The sequence below is a fragment of the Copadichromis virginalis genome, linkage group LG1 (assembly GCF_057382275.1).
Source record: "Copadichromis virginalis isolate Kocher_CV1m ecotype Utaka linkage group LG1, C_Virginalis_male_GT1.1, whole genome shotgun sequence".
In the NCBI taxonomy this organism is placed as follows: Eukaryota; Metazoa; Chordata; class Actinopteri; order Cichliformes; family Cichlidae; genus Copadichromis; species Copadichromis virginalis.
The window spans coordinates 40,227,565-40,247,754 of record NC_140618.1 but is presented as its reverse complement, the minus strand read 5'-3'; the positions used below and the strand labels follow the sequence as shown (position 1 = coordinate 40,247,754).

The following is a 20,190-nucleotide window of genomic DNA, read 5'->3' as shown; positions in this document are numbered from 1 at the left end:
TGTCCCTTTTAAATTTGGCCATGTAGTGACTGGCTGGATAACATTTATGTCGAATTTTAAAAGAGACTTCTTTCACCTTATTTACAATCAAATATTTATGGGGGACCATCCAGACTATCTTCCACTTGATATCTGGAACATATCGGTTCCAATAAGATATTATATATGGGAGAGAGACGATATCTTCTTGGAATAAACTACGTATTCTCTTATTGCTGTTACCAAGTTCCTGTGAAAAGCAGATTTTTCCTATTGGTGACTCAGCTGGATCAGGGAGAGTGACTGAGGTAGAGATCGAGCTGTCAGTGTTTTTATATAACATTAAAGTCCCTGAGGGTATGGCACCAAGCACCATTGAGAATTCCTGAACACTGATTGGAAAATTATATAGTGCAATAAAGTCGTTGTAAGTAAGTAGTTGTCCCTCTTTACTAACCAGCTGAGCCACCAATAGGATCCCATTTTGGAGCCAAGTTTCCAGGAAAAGTGATTTAGATTTCTATAAAATCTCTCTGTTGTTCCAGATGAGGTATTTGTGAGGTGAGAAGTTGTGTTTATAAATGAGGGTCCACGCTAAGAGGACCTGCTTATGGAAGGATGAAAGCTTTACAGGGAGTTTCTCAACATTGTAATTACAATTTAAAGTAAAATTAAAGCCACCAAAACGAGAGAAAATATGGTATAAAGTTCCAGACAGAGGTAGGGTTTTAAGAAAATGTTTGCGACGTCGAAAATAGCGACAGCCATCTGGGACTTTCTAGTGGACGACTTCATGGCTGCGCCTTCACCTGGAGACTGGCGGTCCATCACAGAGGGATTCCAGGAGCGCTGGAACTTTCCTCTGTGCTGTGCAGCTCTGGATGGGAAGCACGTCCAGACAAAGGCACCCCATATATCATATAGGAGACACACACTTTGATATACACTAAATATTTATTGCATTTCTTTTTTGTGGTGCCCAAATTTATGCACCTGCTTGATTTTGTTTAAACAATTATTGCACACTTTCTGTAAATCCAGTAAACTTCTTTTCACTTCTCAAATATCACTGTGAGTCTCCTGTATGATATTTAACTGACATTTTTTATTGTAACAACCAACGATTTATACAGGAAAATAATGTCTATTAACAAGGTTGCCCAAACTTTTGCATCCCACTGTATTAGTATATTTTGTCATTAGTATAATATGAAATAACTTCTACATGTGTCAAGTTGTGTGCCAACATTTGCTGTGTAGTAGAACTGAGACATTAGTCATTATAAAAATTTATTTGAAATAATATTAAAATTCTCAAACAGAAAAACATTAAACATAAATATATAAAATATAAGTATTTACAGAGAGACAGGAATAAAAAGGACCAGCTGCTCTCCAGAGCAGGAACAAGGCTGAGGAGGAAATGCTCCATTGGAGACTGGTGTGGTCTCTTCAGGGACTCCAGGATGGCCAGCTCCACCGCCGATGGACCGTCCTGGGACCCGTCCCTCATCTGCCTTGGAGCCGTCCTCCTCTGTGGGCCTGTAAAACAGCACAAAACACAAAGAAATGAGAAGACTGCTACTAGATTTTAATTTCAACAGTGAAAAAAAACAAAAACAGGATATAATCAGATTGGTTGTAGATATTTAGTAAAGGTGATCACAAGGCAATCCCACCGACTAAAAAGGTATCAGTGCTTGCTGTACATACCTGTGGGTGCAGCAGCAGGAGCTCAGGGACTGGGGAGCCAGGAGAAGCAACAGGGGATGCTCTGCTGCAGAATCAGTTGGCTCTATCAATACAGTATTAAATGCTAACAGGTTGAATATAATCAGAGAAAGTATATACAGTGGTCCCTCCTTTATTGCAGCAGGGGTTCTCAGAATAACTAGCCCCTGGCCACGCACTTTATACACTGTTTTCCCCACACACATGAACATTGGTCACAGTTCTCACAATTGATTCTCAAAGTGCAAACCTTTGTAGATTGCAAAACGTAAAAGTATTATTATGCCGCGTTTTGTCTTCATCTGCCCGCCACTTTCGTGCGCCCTTTCCCCTCGCGGTGCAGGTGTCTATTTCCGAATGAGGCTCATAGTTATGGGTGTTTTTGTGCTGTTTTTTCTATTGGACGTGATGGTTATCAAAACCAAACATGATAAATTTGGCAAGCGCAGGAGACACGACACGGAGCAGATTTGTCAATCAGGCTGCAGAATGCAATGCTGTACGGTGCAAAAAAAAGAAAAGAAAAAGAAAATCAGCGGAAAAGCGAAGCAGTGACAGCGGGACCACTGTGTGCTGCTTATTAATAAAGAAAATATATTCCTATATGACAACATGCATGAAAGCAGAACGGTATTTGTACGTCAGTGGGAAAATAGCGGTGGCTTGCTAGCTTTTGTGCGGCTTCCCCGGGTCAGCGAAAACTTAAGAGAAAACTTAAGAGAAATGAATGAACCAGGTTGCCCTTCACATATCTTCCTCCAAGCTCGGTCCTTTATATTCCTGTCTCGGTCCAGAAAGCAGCTGGTGTCGTGCAGCTCCAGGTTGTTTGCTACGGCGTTGATTAGCCTTCCTTCCATTGAAGAATGAAGGGGTTTGGCTGGATCTGCCCCTTTGACCTAGGTCACAGCCACGTCACCAGGCTCCTGATTGGTTGTCGCGGCACGATTTGACGCTGGAGTTCAGATTTTTCCAACTCCAGGTAGACGCGTAACGCGCGTATGCACAAAATGCAACACAAAAACTCACGCGCGTGGTTTTATTCGCGAGTCAAACGCTCCAAATGCGCTAGACTGACGCGCGTTTCAGGCGTTTTGGCGACACAAATCTGCTTCCGAATTTTCGCGGGAGCCGCAATCGCGGGTCATCGCGCTTTTCCATTGACTTTACAATTAAACCTGACGCTCTGTTCGCGTCTATCGCGTTCGGTGTGAACACACCGTAAGAGCTTTTTATAGAATAAATTGCATGACTGCAGTGAGAAAGCAGTAACATCACGACAATGTCAGTAGGGAGTGGGGAGAGGGTTTTAGGAAAGATTCGAGTGCCCGGTCTTACAACTGCAGCACAGATCATAATAAAATTGCTATTTGCTTGGGTATTACCTTCATGAATGACATCCATATTACTAGGAAGCAAATTCTGCATCTTCAAGTTAGGATTTTAAGGGGGATAAGGGGCGGGGACACCAACTGATGTGCAACTTCTACTAAAGCTTTAGCATCATACTAATGATTCTTGACGCCAGCGAGGCTGACAAAGTGGTGTAACAATTTGGTTTTTTTTAAAGATAGAATTTCCTATTACTGACATCATTTAGAAACTAGGGTTTGACTCCTGTGTGAGACCGTAATTTTCTTTATTTATGTAACTTTTGTTTTCACTGGCAGTTTAGTGTTAGGTTAGGACAAAAAACAAATTAGGAAGGTTAAAGACAGAACATTACTAGATTGTGGTTTTAATTAAAATGTAGCCTGTGACAATGCTGAACACATGACAAGCTACTTTAAGGCATATCACCCAGTTTGTAATATTGCTAAACATTTCTGAAGGCAGACGAGTCATGCTGGCTGGGTCAGTGTCATTTTTGTTGTAATTGATGTCTGGTTTGTTCTGTTCCCTAGTGATGGGTAGGGATGGGTACCAGTAATCCTTGAAATAGTAATAACACAGTATCCTCAGCAAAGATGAATTAAACAAGTTTTATTTTAATGGAAGTTTACTTCAAGTCTTCAGAGTTTTACTGTTTTTTATTTGATTACTTTAAAGTATATGATTACATTTGAGTAATTAAATAAAGACAGTTTTGATGGAGCTCCTGAGCCAGCCCAAGCTCTCTATGAAGACGAGGAAAAACTCCCCTGGGGGGGCCAGATTGACGGGAAGAAACCTCGGGAAAGCCCATTCAAAGAGAGATCCCCTTTCCTGGGATGGCTGGGGGGGTTACAGGAATTCCAAAACACTGAAATTTAAAGTGGGCCAATTAAAAAAATTTTTTCCTGAAAAAAAGAAAGGTAATTCATACATCACACATAAATGATAACGTCTGAATTGTGTGTGTTTGTGTGTGTGTGATAGGCTCATCTCAGCCAAGTGTGATGCTGTAGGTCCTCCAGCGTCGGCCGCGTCTCCGGGACTTTGGTTAAACACGCGTCCAAGAAATCCCGGCAGTCTGGAAAGAAAGGAAAGAGAAAAAACATGAAGATGATAGTTCCAGTGGTCCAAGCCATCAGTCAGTCTTGAAGTGTGACGTTTTCTTACTTTTGGACAGATGTCTTTTGAATTTCAGGCGCTTTTTGAGGAAGCTCGTGGTGTCAAAGTCCCCCGCATGAAGCGCTTCGTACAGAACCACTCCCATTTGCCATACCGTGGTGGGTCCACACCTGTAGCAACTGCGCCCGTACCACTCGGGAGGGGAGTAAATTTCTGTACCTAATAAACAGACACAATTGCAATTTCTTCTAAAACAAAAGGCGAAAACTGTGACATCTGTGAAGAGCAAGAGCAGAATATGTTACCATAGAAGAGGCGGTACTGCGACCGCTCCTTAAAAAAGCAGCTGAGTCCAAAGTCGATGATACGAACACGCGGTACATCTGAGCCGGTCTCAATCAGAATGTTCTCACTCTTGATGTCCCGGTGAAAGATGTGTTTATCCTCCAGGTGCTTCGCAGCATCAACCAGCTGCTTCAGAATGACCTGGAAATAGAGCAGGGCGATATGACCAAAAATATTCATCACGATATACATTTGAAAAGTTGCGATAACGATATAACTGACGATATAACTGACACTAGACAAAATACTTTACAACTCCACAACTTTATTAGTGCAAAAAACCCCATCAATATATTTTCACTTAAACAAGCAGCTGTTTTTTTATGTCCATTAAAGTTATATAAAAATGTAACAGTGCAAATTCCTCGCTGACAGTTTAACCAAAAGGCATTTCCAGTGGAAACTGGCCGACATATCCTCAGCATAACCATGTATAATATCCACAAAACTTAAAAAGAGGTTATACACACACAATACGGTAATATCATGTTGAGGTGCAGTACGTATCACTCCGCGAGGCGCCTGCCTACGATAGCCGTAATGCTCCGACAATCCATCGAGCGGTGCGGCTTTGTAGCTTAGCAAAGTCGCCGTGCACATAAAACCGTTTCGAGGTCAGTAAACACAACCAGAGTTCATACATAAGGCGCACGGGATTATAAGGGGCTCTGTCGAGTTTCAGAAAATTCAAAGGGTTGATTTTAAGTGTGCCGTATTTTCCATACAACACGGTAATAACGACGGCCTGCTAGCATGCGCTACCAAAAATTGTGCTTTGTTGTGTATCTGACGGACGAAAGCTAAACCAGTTCCACACCACTGAAGCTGCAGCATTTTTACAAACCAGAAACTTAAACAACTGAGTTAAATCAACACAACTTTTTCATATTCAATAAACCTGTGCATTTTGTGTTCATAAAATGCGATTGAAACATGTTCAGATGAAGTAAGTTGAGCTCTTGGAATATTTTAATCCTTCACAATTTTGTCATTTTATTTCAACAGTATTCAATAACTTTTACCCCAATACTACTTGGTCACTTAAATACTACATGCTGTCTTCATATTACATAATGTTCAACAAAGTCTAGATCCTGGTTACCATAAAAATTGAATGGGTCTTCAACAACTACCATCCTTCTATCTTTATCCTGGTTGCAGGAGGGCTGGGAAATAACCCTGAAGTGATAGGTTACAAGGCACGGTACACCCTGGACAGCTGACCAGTCTATCACATAGAAACAAACAACCATTTGCAACAGCACTAACCACCATGCCAACAATCTAGGAAATGTAGGAAAGCTATGATTTCCTGTATTTGATGCAGAATTGTTTTGTTTTGTAATAATACACAATAAATAGCAATAGCATGCACGTGGTGCGTGTGTAGTGCCTCTTATAACTCCTGCAGTTTGAAATCTTGTGCGATCTTGTGAATTTCATGAGTTCAGCAACTAACCACTCTCACTAGATTGTATCAGCTCATCTCAACAAGAACAAATTAAGTTGTTGAATTTCGTACAGATTCTTCATGATTTAATTACGTTCATAGAAACATGAAATTATTGTGTTCAAATTACAAGTTAGACTTTTTTAATGTAACAACCACCCAACTTACTTTTTTTGGTAAAAAACAGTAGAGGTGGCTGCTCGACTTGACTGAGATGGATGCCTTCCTGAAACCACGATCTAAAGAGCGCGAGTCTGAAACCCGTGCAGTGTCGTGGTCGTGGGATTTAACATTGATATATTATTGACTTACTTCACTTGAACATGATATAAACAATTTAATCTAGCCTCTCTGCATATCATGTAGTTTCTACACTATGTAGTTACACTTAACTTTAAAGCATGAGGCAATTGTGTTAAATACACGCAAGATGCTTACGTAAATCCAAGAGCTGGCCAATCCCTTTTTTTCAGTGTACTTACCTGGATGATTGAGCATGTATCAAGACAATGAGTCATTTACTTTAGTAAAACTGTGTAATGCAACAAGAAAAGAAAAAATATCCGAACTATAGCACCGACTTTTAAATAGCAATCAAGCCCAATAAACAGTTTCTTTTGTTAAAAGAGGGGCCTAATGTCCTCCACAGTTATGTGAGATGATAAAGCCATACAGAAAATGATTACTTCAAGATATAGCTGCTAAAAGTCGTTCTACTACCGAAATGTGTATGTATCCTCTCCTGATTTATTTCCAAAGTTTACTCACTTGATTTGGATTACTGAATGGAACCTAATCATTTTATTAATCTATACACACAGAAATAGCCACACAAACTAAATTAGTTGGTCAAATTTTATTCAGACACTTGATGAAATAATCACACAATGTGGTCCTTCTAATGACAGCAACATAATCTTGTTAGGAGGTGGTGGGATTGTCACATGCAGTGAGCTAGCATGATTTACTTAAAGCTGATGTGATTCCCAGATTGGACGAACTATTTGCATTTTCCTCATCATTATTTTTATTTTTGTTTTCTGATTGCTGATTGGTAGTGGTTGCCAGAATTATGCTTTCGCTTAAAATACAGTGTTAGCTACTAGTGCCTCAATTTCTTGGTTGTCTAAGAAATTTATCCTATCAGAGCCTTCAAAAACAAAAAATAAAAACAAAAAATATATTTTACAAAACATAATTCCAATTAAAATAGTTAGCTGGGTAAAATGCCACATTTTTTATGTCACAGTTAGTGCGATTCTTGATTCTTATGATAAAATGTAATTATATTTTAATCCCACAAATTTCTTTTTTCTTTTTATGAGAGCTCACACACTTAAAGGATATCCCAAAGTCACACATTTTACAACAGCAACCTCATTTTATAAATGCAATACACTACAAAACAAGTGGAATAAAAGCAAAACATTAATAATATGCTTTAGTGGAATTACTACAGTATCTTGAAATTTGCCGTTTCCGTTCGTGCTTTTATTTTGAAGGCAGCCCATTGAAACGGAAATCGTTGCGCTGGGTCACCTGGCTACCGTTTAGCGTTTACTTTCCGTTAGCAAAGTTGTAGATTGCAAGAAGTTTTTTGCGAGTATACATTTGAGCACACCAGAACAAAGGGATTACACACATATAAAGCACGGTATGTACACCGAGTTGTTGTAAAGAAAACAAAAACAGGCTTGTAGGCTTGTGAAATGGGACGGTCTAGCCTCCCTCGCGCTGCCCAGGTTGCCTATCAACCGTTATACTAAAAGCGGGAAACGTTTCATACAGCTTTGTTTGACAGAAACGGAGTAGAACATATTTTGTTCATTTGTTTCTACATGAGCTTTGTGTGATGTGATAAGTATCTGAGGCTGAGACCACACGACTGTAAAACATGATTGTTGGGCTTCATTTTTGTACTGAACAGTCATTTTAAGATTAGCTAGTAAATAACAATTAGCTCATGTTGTTCATGAGACTAAAGTCATCTTACTTTGGTAATGTAAATATAATATGGCCAATATGATAGTTATTATATTAATCATTATTAGTTATCACAGCAGTGAGTTCGAACTCTGTGTCAAATACTGAGCTTCAGTAAAGATTCTATGGCATTATTTTAGTGCCACTATGCTCAAATTCTTTTTACTTGCGCTCAGAATAGTGGCACAAAAATAACGCCATAAGATTCAAGTTACAATTATTTATATTTCCTATCTCCTTAAATCTTCACTCAAAGACAAGTATGTTTGACAGTGTGTATATAGATGTATCATATAGAAAAGACAAATATTGTTCGTTTAATATGCTGGCATTACTAAATTTGGCTCAATGCTTACATATATGTGTAAAAAGAAAATGTGCGAGCTGTGGTAACTGTGTCTGATAGAATGAAGAGTAGACTGATACATGAAATATTCCTTTATTGGGTGAGAAAATCAGACCATGTCATAACTGCTTTAAGTCATACAGAATAGATATCAGAGCCTTAAACAGGCTGACTTCTGCTAAATGGGTCAAACTGGGCAGAAAGTATACAAACACATAACATCCTTATAGAATATGATGTAACACTATAGATCAACTTAGCTCAGAATATATAAAGCATATAAACAATTACAGCAATATGATGCAACAAACACAGCAGTGCTACTGATCCAAAATACTCAAAGCTTCATAGAACTGAAACAAACATTTATTTTTAGCTCCATTCTGCTGCTGATACATACTTTAGGTTTCTGAACATTGAACTTGTTGCTGCCTTTCATAGTGTGTAACTTGAAGGCCCTGAGTACTTTCTCTCACACTGAAAACACTGGGATGATAACATTATTTGAACATTACCTAATAAGACTGATTCAGCACAGACAGTTATGTTAAACTTTCCTAGCAGTCCTTCACAAACAGGGAACAGTCTGTCTATTCTCTCCATCTGTCAGCTGCTGCTGGCTCTTCCTCCTCCTCTTCCTCACACACTGCTGAGTTTGTCCTGGTGGATCATCAGGGGTGCAAAGCCTCACAGATGATGTGCAGCAGTGGGTCCCTCAGTCTGTCCTCACTCTGGACACTTGCAGTTGTCACACATGGAAATGAAATGTGCGATAAGCTGCAGGATTCAGACACAAGTGTAACTTATAAACACACGTTCATACTTTTATTCCACAATCAGAGAGAAAGAAACAGAGAGAGAGTGCAGGACAGACAGACAGGTGACAGTCTCAGGTGTACACACTGCTACACAACAGCACCAGAGAAGGAGGATTTAGTGTTTGTGTTATTACGAGTGCTACACAAGAAGAGTTCCCAGATGGTACAGTGGACACATGTGTGACTGCTGTGATTAAAGCATCTTTCTTTCAGCTTAACGAGTGAACCGTCAGCTGACTGACATGACTGACTTTAATTACGCATAAAATCATCACATTCTCTGTAAGATTAAAGTCAGCTATTGAACGGCGAATATTTTGAAGTGAAGGCTTTAAAACCAAGTTAGTACAAACGTCGCTAATGTCACATAACTTTCCCGACATGTTGCCAACAGTAATGTTTTAATGTTCTTCATTATAAAAACATTTGCGCATAAATAAGTGACATAATATTCAGTACTTACTTCTGGAAGTTTACTCTTCGTCCGCTCCGCTTCCGCCGTTTTTTTTCGGCAAAATTATCCAAACCACCGCTGCGCTATGAAGTCTGGGATATGTTGGGCCATGAAGGCTACACAGACCCATCCTTAAAATTCAGGGAAATTAAGGACACATTTGAGGGCCGCATTTCGAGCAGCCTTTGAATTGGGACAGTCTTTGTCGTGTCGCTGTGACATAATCAGCCTTAAAATGCGGCCTTTAAGGCTGCAGACCCCAAATCCGGTCATTGGTACTTCCTGGCTTGTGTAGTTACTAGGTAACAAAAGCTCAACACTGCCCCTAGCGTCCTGGAGCACTTCCGTTGTGTTTTGGAGTTTGCGCGTGTTTTGGGGTTTGCGCGTGTTTTGGGGTTTGCACGTGTTTTGGATTTTGCACGTGTTTTGGATTTTGCATGTGTTTTGTATTTTGTACGTGTTTTGTATTTTGCATGTGTTTTGTATTTTGCACGTGTTTTGGATTTTGCATGTGTTTTGTATTTTGCATGTGTTTTGGAGTTTGCACGTGTTTTGTATTTTGTACGTGTTTTGTATTTTGTACGTGTTTTGGATTTTGCACGCGTTTTGTATTTTGTACGTGTTTTGTATTTTGTACTAGTGATGGGTCGTTCGCGAACGAAATGGCTCTTAGAGCCGACTCTTTGACGTGAACGACGCGAGCCGGCTCCTTATCGCGAGCCGTCACGTGGGGTTTTTTTTCTTTTTCTTTCTCTCACCCTCTCTCTCGCCTGCACGTGAGCCTTGTGCTTTACGCTGGGCAGAGGGGGGAGGGGCGGTAGTTACACTCAGTAGCAGGAACAGAGCCAGAGAGAGAGAAAGAGAGACAAAGAGAGCCAGGGACAAAAACGTGACATTAGAAAGGTATAGTAATCATCCACAACTATTTTCGGTTGCAGATGATAAAGGATTCAGAAAGTTTATTCATCCAGGCCCATATGACAGAGAATATGCATGTTCTTTTTGTTTTGATATTTTAATTTATATTTAATTGGGTTGTGGTTTGCAGTGTTTTGTGTTGTTTTCACTTTAAATTTGTAAAAGGAAAAAGCTGAAAATTTAAATAGTTAAAAGTTGAAATGTGAATAGTTGATTTTTGTATTATATGATTTATTTATTACATTTTATGTGGAGTGAATAAATAAAAGTATATTTACAGTGGCCCCTACAGACAAAGCACATACAAACTTCAAATCACGTACGAACTCTGATGCATGTGCAAACTCCAAAACACGTACAAACTCCGAAGCATGTAAAAACTCAGAAGCACATAAAAACTCAAAACACGTACAAAAGACAACAGAAGTGCTCCAGGATGCTGGGCGCAGTGTGGAGCTTTTGGTATCTTACACAAGCCAGCAAGTACCAACAACCGGATTTGGTGTGTGGTAGTAACAGGTGAAGAAAATATAATCTGATCAAACATTATTCAGCTTTAAATATTGTTCAGCTTTAAAGTTACTGTGCAACTGTGTAATAAAAATGTGTGCTCACGACTTTGGCCTTGAGAGCGATAAGAAGCGATCGCCTCAGCCTGCAGGTGCAAGATATCTGCAAGCGAACAGACTAGAACACCCAAGGCCGATTTCCTTTTATGGAGTTGTTTTTCTGCTAATGCAGCACTTTCCTCACAACCCCCTCCTGTAAGTTTTAGAGAATATATACTCATCCTCACAGCAAATCTTTGGAATCTCTTGATGTGAGCTGTTTTTGAGAGGTTGTCTCTGTCTCAATAAAAGTTCACTGATTCCCCCATCTGCTGCAGGTGTCCGGTTGTCTTCATTCTCCGCCAGCCTGGTTAAGTCAATTCCTCCTTAACATCTAAAAGAACCTATTTAATGAAGGAAGACGGTTCACTTTGTGTTTAATATTATTCTATTGCTGTTGTTGTTTTTTTTATATCCTTCAATTGGCGTCACGAACAGGATCCGCTCCAGGCCAAACTGGAACGGGGGGGAGGAAATCGGCCGTGGTCTGAGTGAACGGAGTTTGGACAAAAGCTGTGTACACACAAAAACAAGGTAAGCAGACCTTTTATTTCTGCTATATTGAACATTATAAAAATACTTAGTGTCCAAACTCCTAGTAATTCATAACCAAAATTGTCTGGCTTACTTAAGGCTTGTTGAGAATCAGACAAGTGAATAAGAGATAAGTGAATAAGAAATAAGTGAATAAGTGAATAAAAATAAGAGTGAACTGAGGTCTGACCACGGTTGCGGCCGACGGGTCGCTCTCCGGTGTCGGATAAATACCTCAGCAGGTCTGGGACCTTGAAAGGGTTTATTAGTAACGCCTTTCTAAACAAATTAAAAGGTTAAAGGCCTTGAGAATATTTTTTAGTAATATTCTCTAAACTACAGAAGGGTTAGGAAGGCCCAGAGGACTTTATTAGAAAAGATCCTCTAAAACTTAAAAAAGAGAAGTACTGGTTGGAGTCCAAAGGACGGGTCCCTTTGATCAATAGGAGAAAACGGATCTCTTCTTAAAACCCCGATGATTTTAGTGTTTTAAATGTTTTGATGTTCTGTTTGATATTGGACACACATAAATACACGCTGAATGCTTGCTGTGGAACACTGGGCAGGACAGTTTGGTTCTCCGTTGTTCACAGATTACACAATTAAAGGAACTAGGTTCCTCTTTTGGTTAAAATAATACACCACACATAGAATTTTTTTTTTACACATTTATTACATACATAAGGAGGGTAATGAGTGACTGCAGGTAATGTATGAAGTGTGAATGAGACGTGTGAACAAGGTGACAACCAACTAGCACCCCTATCAGGAAGCTCTAGGCAAGGTTACCCGCCAGACTCCGGTTTGGTAGAAGCTTGGTAACACCTGAAGGGATATTTCAGTGCTGACTCACCTTTAAAGCAGCGCCCCAGCTGATTAGTGCCTAACAGAGGCAGAAACCCAGCTGGCCCAAATTCTCCTTTAAAAGCAATAAAAGAACACTCCTCCATTGACAGTAAAATGGATGGAGAATTAGATCGAGAAACTAATGATGATGGTTGGGGTCCCGGTGTTATGCTTAGCACATTGGGAGAACAATTAACATGTGTTGAGACAGTCATCAACTCCACACACCAGCCTAAAGAAGCAAAAAAGCAGAAAGAGTCATTGAGGAAAACAGCTGAAAGATGCTTTTAAATTAGTCAAAAATTTAGCAACACCAGCAGAGAAATAGAGAAGTGAGATAAAGTTGTTCTGGCATATGGTGTTTTCTTAGGAATTCGAGCGCTATCGGGAGGGCGTTCCCGAGGTGTGTATTGATCAGCAAGGCTAGGCCTGGGCTATAGGTGCTTTTAAATTAGTCAAAAAGTTAGGGGTAACCTCTTCTGGCATATGTCTATGCGGGCCCGTGTGTAAATAGAACATAAATTACCGGTGTGTGTAAATAAAGTGTAAAATAGTGGTATAAACTGTCTGTTGAATTTCTCCTGAGTGTTGAAAAAAGGAAAAACTCTTTTCTGCTCTCTCTCTGAGAGAGGGGCTGTGTGTGTGAGACAGGAAGTGTGCATGCCCATAGAAGGAAAGAGATGAGGTAAACTCTGTGCAGATAGACCGAAGTAAAAGAAAAAAAAAAAAAAAAAAAGGAAAAGGGTCTCTCTCTCTGTCTCTGTGAGAGGAAAAAGGTGGGGGCCGAGTGAGCCCGCGGGGCCGAGCGGGTCCGCGGGAGCGAGCGTGTATGCTGTATGAGGAAGAAGGGAGTGAGAGGGAGCGAGTGAAAAGAGTAATCGAGTATTTGGTGATTTTTTTTATTATTTCAGAGGCACTGGGTAAGAGTTTTGACTTTAGCTGTGAGAGTTGTGAAAAGAGCAGGTTTTTCTTTGGTTGTAGACGGTGAGTAATCGGTGTTTTTCTGCCTATTGTGCTGCGTGGAAGACACAGAAGTGTAGAAATGTTTGTGGTTTATCTTTGTTTGACGTTTTATATAGAGTTGGTTGATTCAGGGTGATTTCTCCCGTTTAAGGGAGGAGTTGCATTGTGGTTATGTTAAAGCTTTGCTGTAGGGGTATGTGTGTGATTTTGTGCTGGCTTCGCATGTTTAAATGGATGCATAGAAGTTTGTCAGTGAGAAATTGTTATGGTGGGGTTTTAAAGTTAGTAAAGAGTCAAACAACGCCCACTGTTTTAAAAAGGCCCAAAACATCATAAAAGACACCTCACATCCTGGCCACTCCCTGTTCGAACTGTTGCCCTAAGGCAGACGGTACAGGGCAATCAGAGCAAGGACTAATAGACTCAAACACAGCTGTTATCCAACTGCAATAACACATCTGAATACTACAAAAATGTCCACCATGCCACTCTTGTGTTAATCTATGCACGGTCTGAAGCATGACGGTGGGAATACTTAGTATTTTAAGTATTCTATCTATTTTATTGATTGAATTTTATTGTTTTTTATATTTGATATTACTAGGGATGATGCAATGATCGGGGACCATTCTTAATGTCGTCGGTCTCATGACAATGACAATAAAGTTTTTGATTTTGATTCTGATTCTGAAATACACCCTCCTCAAGAGTTCAATGATTTAGGCAGTTATGTTTATACAAATACTAAATGTATGTTTAGTGTCTTGATACAGGTGTTTTTTCTTAACCTGGAAGCCTGAGTACGGCAGCAGAGGACAGGCCAAGCTTTGGCTAAAATTCACGGCTGGACACCAGAGTTGTCCTCACCCCTCCCGGTAAAACAAAAAAGAGAGAATGTAGTTTGAGGCGGGTTTTTCTTGCTGAACTGCTCTGGGTGCTGTGTCCCTGAATCTCACCAGTGTTAACCTCTGGCGGAAGACATGGAGAAAAGGAAAAGATGTTCCTGGTAAATCACTGAAACAAATAAAACCACACACAACCAGAGAAAGATATGAGAAGGGTGAGGAACAGACACATGTGCGTGTTAGAGAAATGCCTCGTTTGAGAAAAAGTTAAAGTAACCCATATACAGACGCACCCATACATGCAATGAAGAAACAGCTTACATACATGTGCACGTACATGCAAGGTTAAAGTAGCGACACTTAACATACACCTGTTTTTAAATGATATAGTTTATACATTACTGACAATTAAACGCTTTGGGTTGCAGGACAACAACGTAACGTCAAAAGACAAAGACACTGGTCTGAGGATTAAGTGAGGACACGACAAATTTAGTGGTTAAAAGGGTCGACTTGGGACATGTTTTTGTTGATTGTTTAAGACAAATGACTACTGAATGATAGGAAATTCCTTTTTAGGTTTCTAAACAGGATCTTAAGAATTTTAACACGTACCTGTGTTGTCCTGTCAACTTGAGGGGTTATGAGTTGATTATATGGAGAAAAAAAAAAAAAAAAAAACAAAAACAAAAAAGGGGGGAGACGAGATCTCGTTGTTTCTCCCCTCTCGGGATAACACAGCCAACACAGCACAGTCAACACAACATCATTTTCCTGTTCGCCTGTTTTGTTTTGTTTTTGTTTTTTCTGAGAGCCGAAGCTGACCTGGACTCCTACCCTCCCCTCTACCATCGTTGCCCTCTCCGCGACCATCTTTGACCCTTTGACCCCTGAAGGCCACAGCAGCTGGACTCACAACAACAACTTGAGGATGTCAACAGTGCTGCAAAAGAGTGATCTCATGCAGCAGAGACGGAGAGCACTAAACCTAAAGCCCGTTTCACTACACGGGGGAAATTCCCAGGCTGCGTCAGCTGACAGAGCTGTGACGAGACGCGCATTAAGCCCGGAGGAAAAGGGACGGTGAGCAGAAGGATGCTGACCTCTGAGAAGAGCCGAACAGCAGAGCTGCAGAAGGCCGTGGACCATACAGAAGCAAAAGGGTCAAGGTACAAGGAGAAGATGCAGGCAGCTGCAACGGATGAAAACAGACCCAAAGAGGAGGGGAGGACCCTAGGCCATGCGTCAGGCCGCTGGTTTACCTAAACTACAGAACAGGAAGGTGATGAACACAAACATATACCAACACACGAACACACACTTCTGCATGCGCCTACTTAGAATGAAGGGAAACACACACATGAACACTTATGCACTTGTTGAGGGAGTAAAAACTGATACATACCCATGCACTAAAATCAAAATGTTGATTTAATTTACTAAGAAGTGACACACAATGCTCCAGCTGCTGCAATGAAGAATGCTTTACTGACAAAGGCTCAATGCTGCACACAACAAAGTCAAATACAGAATTTGCTATAATAATAAGCCCGGAGGGCATTTGTGTGGTCTGGGGAGCAGAGTCCGGAGCGGTTTGGTTATGAAAATGATGCCCGTGCGAGATATCTGGGGCTTAAGGCCTCGACTTAATTGTTTACTCTACACTAAAAAGAAAAGAAAACACTCTGAGCAGTGGTGCAGAGTGAAAACGAGGAATTAACAGTGTGAGTTTTATTTCAGAGCGCCACGTCATTGTGATGGAGATTTAATAAAGGAGGAACACACGGACAAAGAAGAAGAGAAGGGGGGGCAGCCCTTGAACGCGATTGCCTGAGGCATTAAAGTTCTGTACTAAATTCTGGTTTCCAGTGTGAGAAAAGTCGCGCAGTGCCAGTAGTAGAGCTAGGTTGAGTGATGATTCTAAATTACTGTAAGTAAATCATCGTACACCGTTCAAGTTTCATGATAACGGGGATCTAGACTTTGTTGAACCCTAGGCAATTTGAACAGGTAAAAGTCGAGTGACCAAGTAGCAGTTGAATAAAAGTCATTGAGTAGTGTTGAAATAAACTGGCAGAATTAAGAGAATTAAAACATTTCAAGAGCTCAACTTACTTAATGGTTTAATTTTGTTTCACGAACGCAAAACATATAGGTTTATGAATATGAAAAGATTGAGGTGGTGTTGAATTGACTCTGTGTAGGTTTAGGTTGGTATTTTTATTGATGGGAAGAATATTCAGTGACAAGTCCTAAGACCCGGGCGTCTGCATTTTGTTTTTGTTATTTTTCATTTTATTTTGTTTTATATTTACTGATTTTTGTTTGTGAATCTTTTCTTTAAGCAGATCTGCACATCGGAAATTACAAGCATTACACGTCGGCGAGAAAATTGTTGTAAGTGAGTTTCTCCGCATTGAAATGGGTTCTGGAGGAAACACTTGTGGGGACAATTAGAAACGAGAGTCCCTGTTTAAAAAAGGATTCAGCGAGGTAATCCAAACTCAAGTTCTTGTTTCTTTTTGAGATGACGTCATTTTGCTGAGTGTGGAAACTAGATGCGACGACAGGTTTCACTATCAGCAAAGAACGGATGAATGGATGAAAGACTGGGAATAAAAACAAACGGACTGACTGGTAAAAGATGACAAGACTTGACCATGACTCAAGGTTAACCACCTCCACCTAGATAGGATAAAAGGGTGGATGAATTTATGTGGGTTTCTTTTACAGGAGTAGAAGGATGACAAAATATTCGAGGATGAGTGAACCTGTAAATGCCATTTTTGTGTCTTGTGTTGCTTACAGAGGTAACTGCGCAGCGTTACCATTTACATTTTCTTCCCTACAGGGTTAAAAGTTTTAATGTTTTTCTATTACAGGATTTCTGGGCGGATGTGTGAAGAAACGGTGTTTATGGGATAGGAGTTGGGGATGCTATTACACTGTATTCTGGTGAGAGTGTTGGGGGAGACACACCCTGTCTTGAAAACTGTGATTCTTTTACAGGAAATGTTTTATAGCACCTATGGAATGAGGATGCCTGACTACGGTCAATGTGCTGCTAATGTTTGCTTTGCTTTGGTGAGAGGGGTGCAGTAGAAAACAGACAAGTGACATGAAAACAAGTAATAATAACAAATAACAAATTTGGGGACAGTTTGACCTAGAGCCCACTAACTGGCCATTAGGGGCTCTCTCTCTCTCTCTCTCTCTCTCTCTCTCTCTCTCTCTCTCTCTCTCTCTCTCTCTCTCTCTCTCTCTCTCTCTCTCTCTCTCTCTCTCTCTCTCTCTCTCTCTCTCTCTCTCTCTCTCTCTCTCTCTCTCTCTCTCTCTCTCTCTCTCTCTCTCTCTTGGAATAACATTGCCCAAAGGGTGAATAAAGCAAATTGTGGCAATAATAGTGATTTAATGATTGGAGAAACCTGAACATGATACTTGTCTGTTGAGCTGAATCGTTTATTACTCTTATGATTTTCCGGTGGGACTATGAAGATTTTTTGGTACAGATTGCAGGTTGTTGCTCTTTGACTCCTAGAACACGCCCTTGACGAGGTGGGGGGAACTGGACCACCTTTCTGTGCCCCATCATCCTCTATTAGACGACATCCAAGCTAAGTAAACATGTTTTGGCCCTTTCCCCCTGAAATGACAGGCAGGCAAAGATGTTGCGTCTTTGTTTGCTTCCTGGCCCTGGGTCTCATTCCCATTGGCATAATCCTGATCTGTGAAGGGCCCCCGACACTTCTGACACATTCAAGTTCAAAAGCTTGGCCCCCTTCTGACAGTCCCAATCTGACAAATGTAGCCCCTACGGTCTTGCCCACCACTTCCTCTCCAGTTTTACCATATTCACTTTTGAATGTTCTTAGCAGTTACCGTTCTGGGTTTATTTTACGGTTGATTTATTCTTTCACATTTTCACGTTTATATCTCTCATTATTATAGTATACTCTGCACTCTCCACATTTTTATCATTACTTATGCTTTTTGATTGCTGAGTTACAGGAACTGTTAATTTTGTGTCACTACCCTGGTTGCACTAACTCGTTGTACCCTTGTGTGCAGGACAGCTGTTACTGCTTTCATCGGGAACCGAGACTGCTTGCAGCCGACCCCTGGGCAGGGTGGTGCCTGGACTCTTTTCTCCTCATCTGCAATGACAGATAAAGACAAATGAAAAGACCCGAGGAGTTTTTCGAGCCAGGCTTCGACACGTCTCTGTGTTCCTTTGAATGTTACTTATTTTTGTGTGTTGACCCATTTAAGATGGGTCAAAAGGGGGATTTGAAGAAAATATAATCTGATCAAACATTATTCAGCTTTAAATATTGTTCAGCTTTAAAGTTACTGTGCAACTGTGTAATAAAAATGTGTGCTCACGACTTTGGCCTTGAGAGCGATAAGAAGCGATCGCCTCAGCCTGCAGGTGCAAGATATCTGCAAGCGAACAGACTAGAACACCCAAGGCCGATTTCCTTTTATGGAGTTGTTTTTCTGCTAATGCAGCACTTTCCTCACAACCCCCTCCTGTAAGTTTTAGAGAATATATACTCATCCTCACAGCAAATCTTTGGAATCTCTTGATGTGAGCTGTTTTTGAGAGGTTGTCTCTGTCTCAATAAAAGTTCACTGATTCCCCCATCTGCTGCAGGTGTCCGGTTGTCTTCATTCTCCGCCAGCCTGGTTAAGTCAATTCCTCCTTAACATCTAAAAGAACCTATTTAATGAAGGAAGACGGTTCACTTTGTGTTTAATATTATTCTATTGCTGTTGTTGTTTTTTTTATATCCTTCACAGGTAAATGAACTTTTTTTTAAAATTATTTGAATATATATGAGTGCCTGTGTATAAATATACAAACAATACACACATGCTTTCAATTGTGTAATTTAAGTGATCTAGTAGCTCTGCTTTGGAAGTTCAGTTCATGCTAGAAATGTGTTTTGGAGTTTGTACGTGTTTTGTCTCTAGGGGCCACCGCATATATTTATATATAAACATACCGGTATATAAATAAAACCACTTTGTTTTACGTTAGTAATTCTTTTTGTGCATAATTTTATATTATTGTTAATAATAAATTAATTAAAGCAACAAAACAACCTGAAGAGCCGGTTCGGAGCCAAAAGAGCCGGCTCTTTTTAGTGAGCCGAACCGAAAGAGCCGGATCTCTAAAAAGAGCCGGAAATCCCATCACTATTTTGTACGTGTTTTGTATTTTGTACGTGTTTTGTATTTTGCATGTGTTTTGTATTTTGTAAGTGTTTTGGAGTTTGCACGTGTTTTGTATTTTGCACGTGTTTTGTATATTGTACGTGTTTTGTATTTTGTACGTGTTTTGTATTTTGCATGTGTTTTGTATTTTGTACGTGTTTTGTATTTTGCATGTGTTTTGTATTTTGTACGTGTTTTGTCTTTTGCATGTGTTTTTTATTTTGTAAGTGTTTTGGAGTTTGCACGTGTTTTGTATTTTGTATGTGTTTTGGATTTTGCATGTTTTTTATATTTTCTACGTGTTTTGTCTTTTGCATGTGTTTTTTATTTTGTAAGTGTTTTGGAGCTTGCATGTGTTTTGGATTTTGCACGTGTTTTGGATTTTGTAAGTGTTTTGGAGTTTGTACGTGCTTTGTCTCTAGGGGCCACCGTACTCCGCCTGCTCTACATCTCTCTCATTACCTTTTATTAGCCGAAAATCCCAATGTGGCTTACACTCATGCCTTTGCCTTTCACCACTTCCTTCATACGCTCTCTTTGCTTTTGGCCTTCCTCACTACACTAAGTAGGATTTTTTAACGCTGTGTAGTGACTCTTGCTAAGTACATGTGAAGAGATGTTGAATAAAAAATGTAAAAGAAAAGGTACTTTTGTTTTGTGTTT

The 20,190-nt window shown here is 40.2% G+C and overlaps 1 protein-coding gene and 1 long non-coding RNA gene across 5 annotated transcripts; one reads left to right on the top strand and one right to left on the bottom strand.

Annotated features, from left to right (window-relative positions):
* Positions 1-833: 833 nt before the first annotated feature.
* Positions 834-6,729, bottom strand: LOC146719283 (serine/threonine-protein kinase pim-2-like). Of its 4 annotated transcripts, none has more exons than XM_085462819.1 (5): positions 6,478-6,729; positions 4,506-4,686; positions 4,249-4,419; positions 1,693-4,159; positions 834-1,521 (listed from the first exon to the last, which is right to left on the bottom strand). In XM_085462819.1, the coding sequence occupies exons 1-4, from the start codon at positions 6,511-6,513 to the stop codon at positions 4,068-4,070; spliced, it is 480 nt and encodes a 159-aa protein (XP_085318945.1). In that variant the 5' UTR covers positions 6,514-6,729; the 3' UTR covers positions 834-1,521; positions 1,693-4,067. The 4 variants fall into 4 exon arrangements, with proteins under 4 accessions (XP_085318945.1, XP_085318961.1, XP_085318953.1 ...); XM_085462835.1 differs by lacking the exon at positions 6,478-6,729 and adding an exon at positions 5,648-5,809; XM_085462827.1 differs by lacking the exon at positions 6,478-6,729 and adding an exon at positions 5,016-5,462.
* Positions 6,730-11,036: 4,307 nt separating this feature from the next.
* On the top strand, positions 11,037-18,954 carry LOC146719282 (uncharacterized). The gene is made up of 2 exons (XR_014921297.1): positions 11,037-11,656; positions 17,849-18,954. It is a non-coding gene; the product is annotated as an uncharacterized LOC146719282 (long non-coding RNA).
* Positions 18,955-20,190: the final 1,236 nt, after the last annotated feature.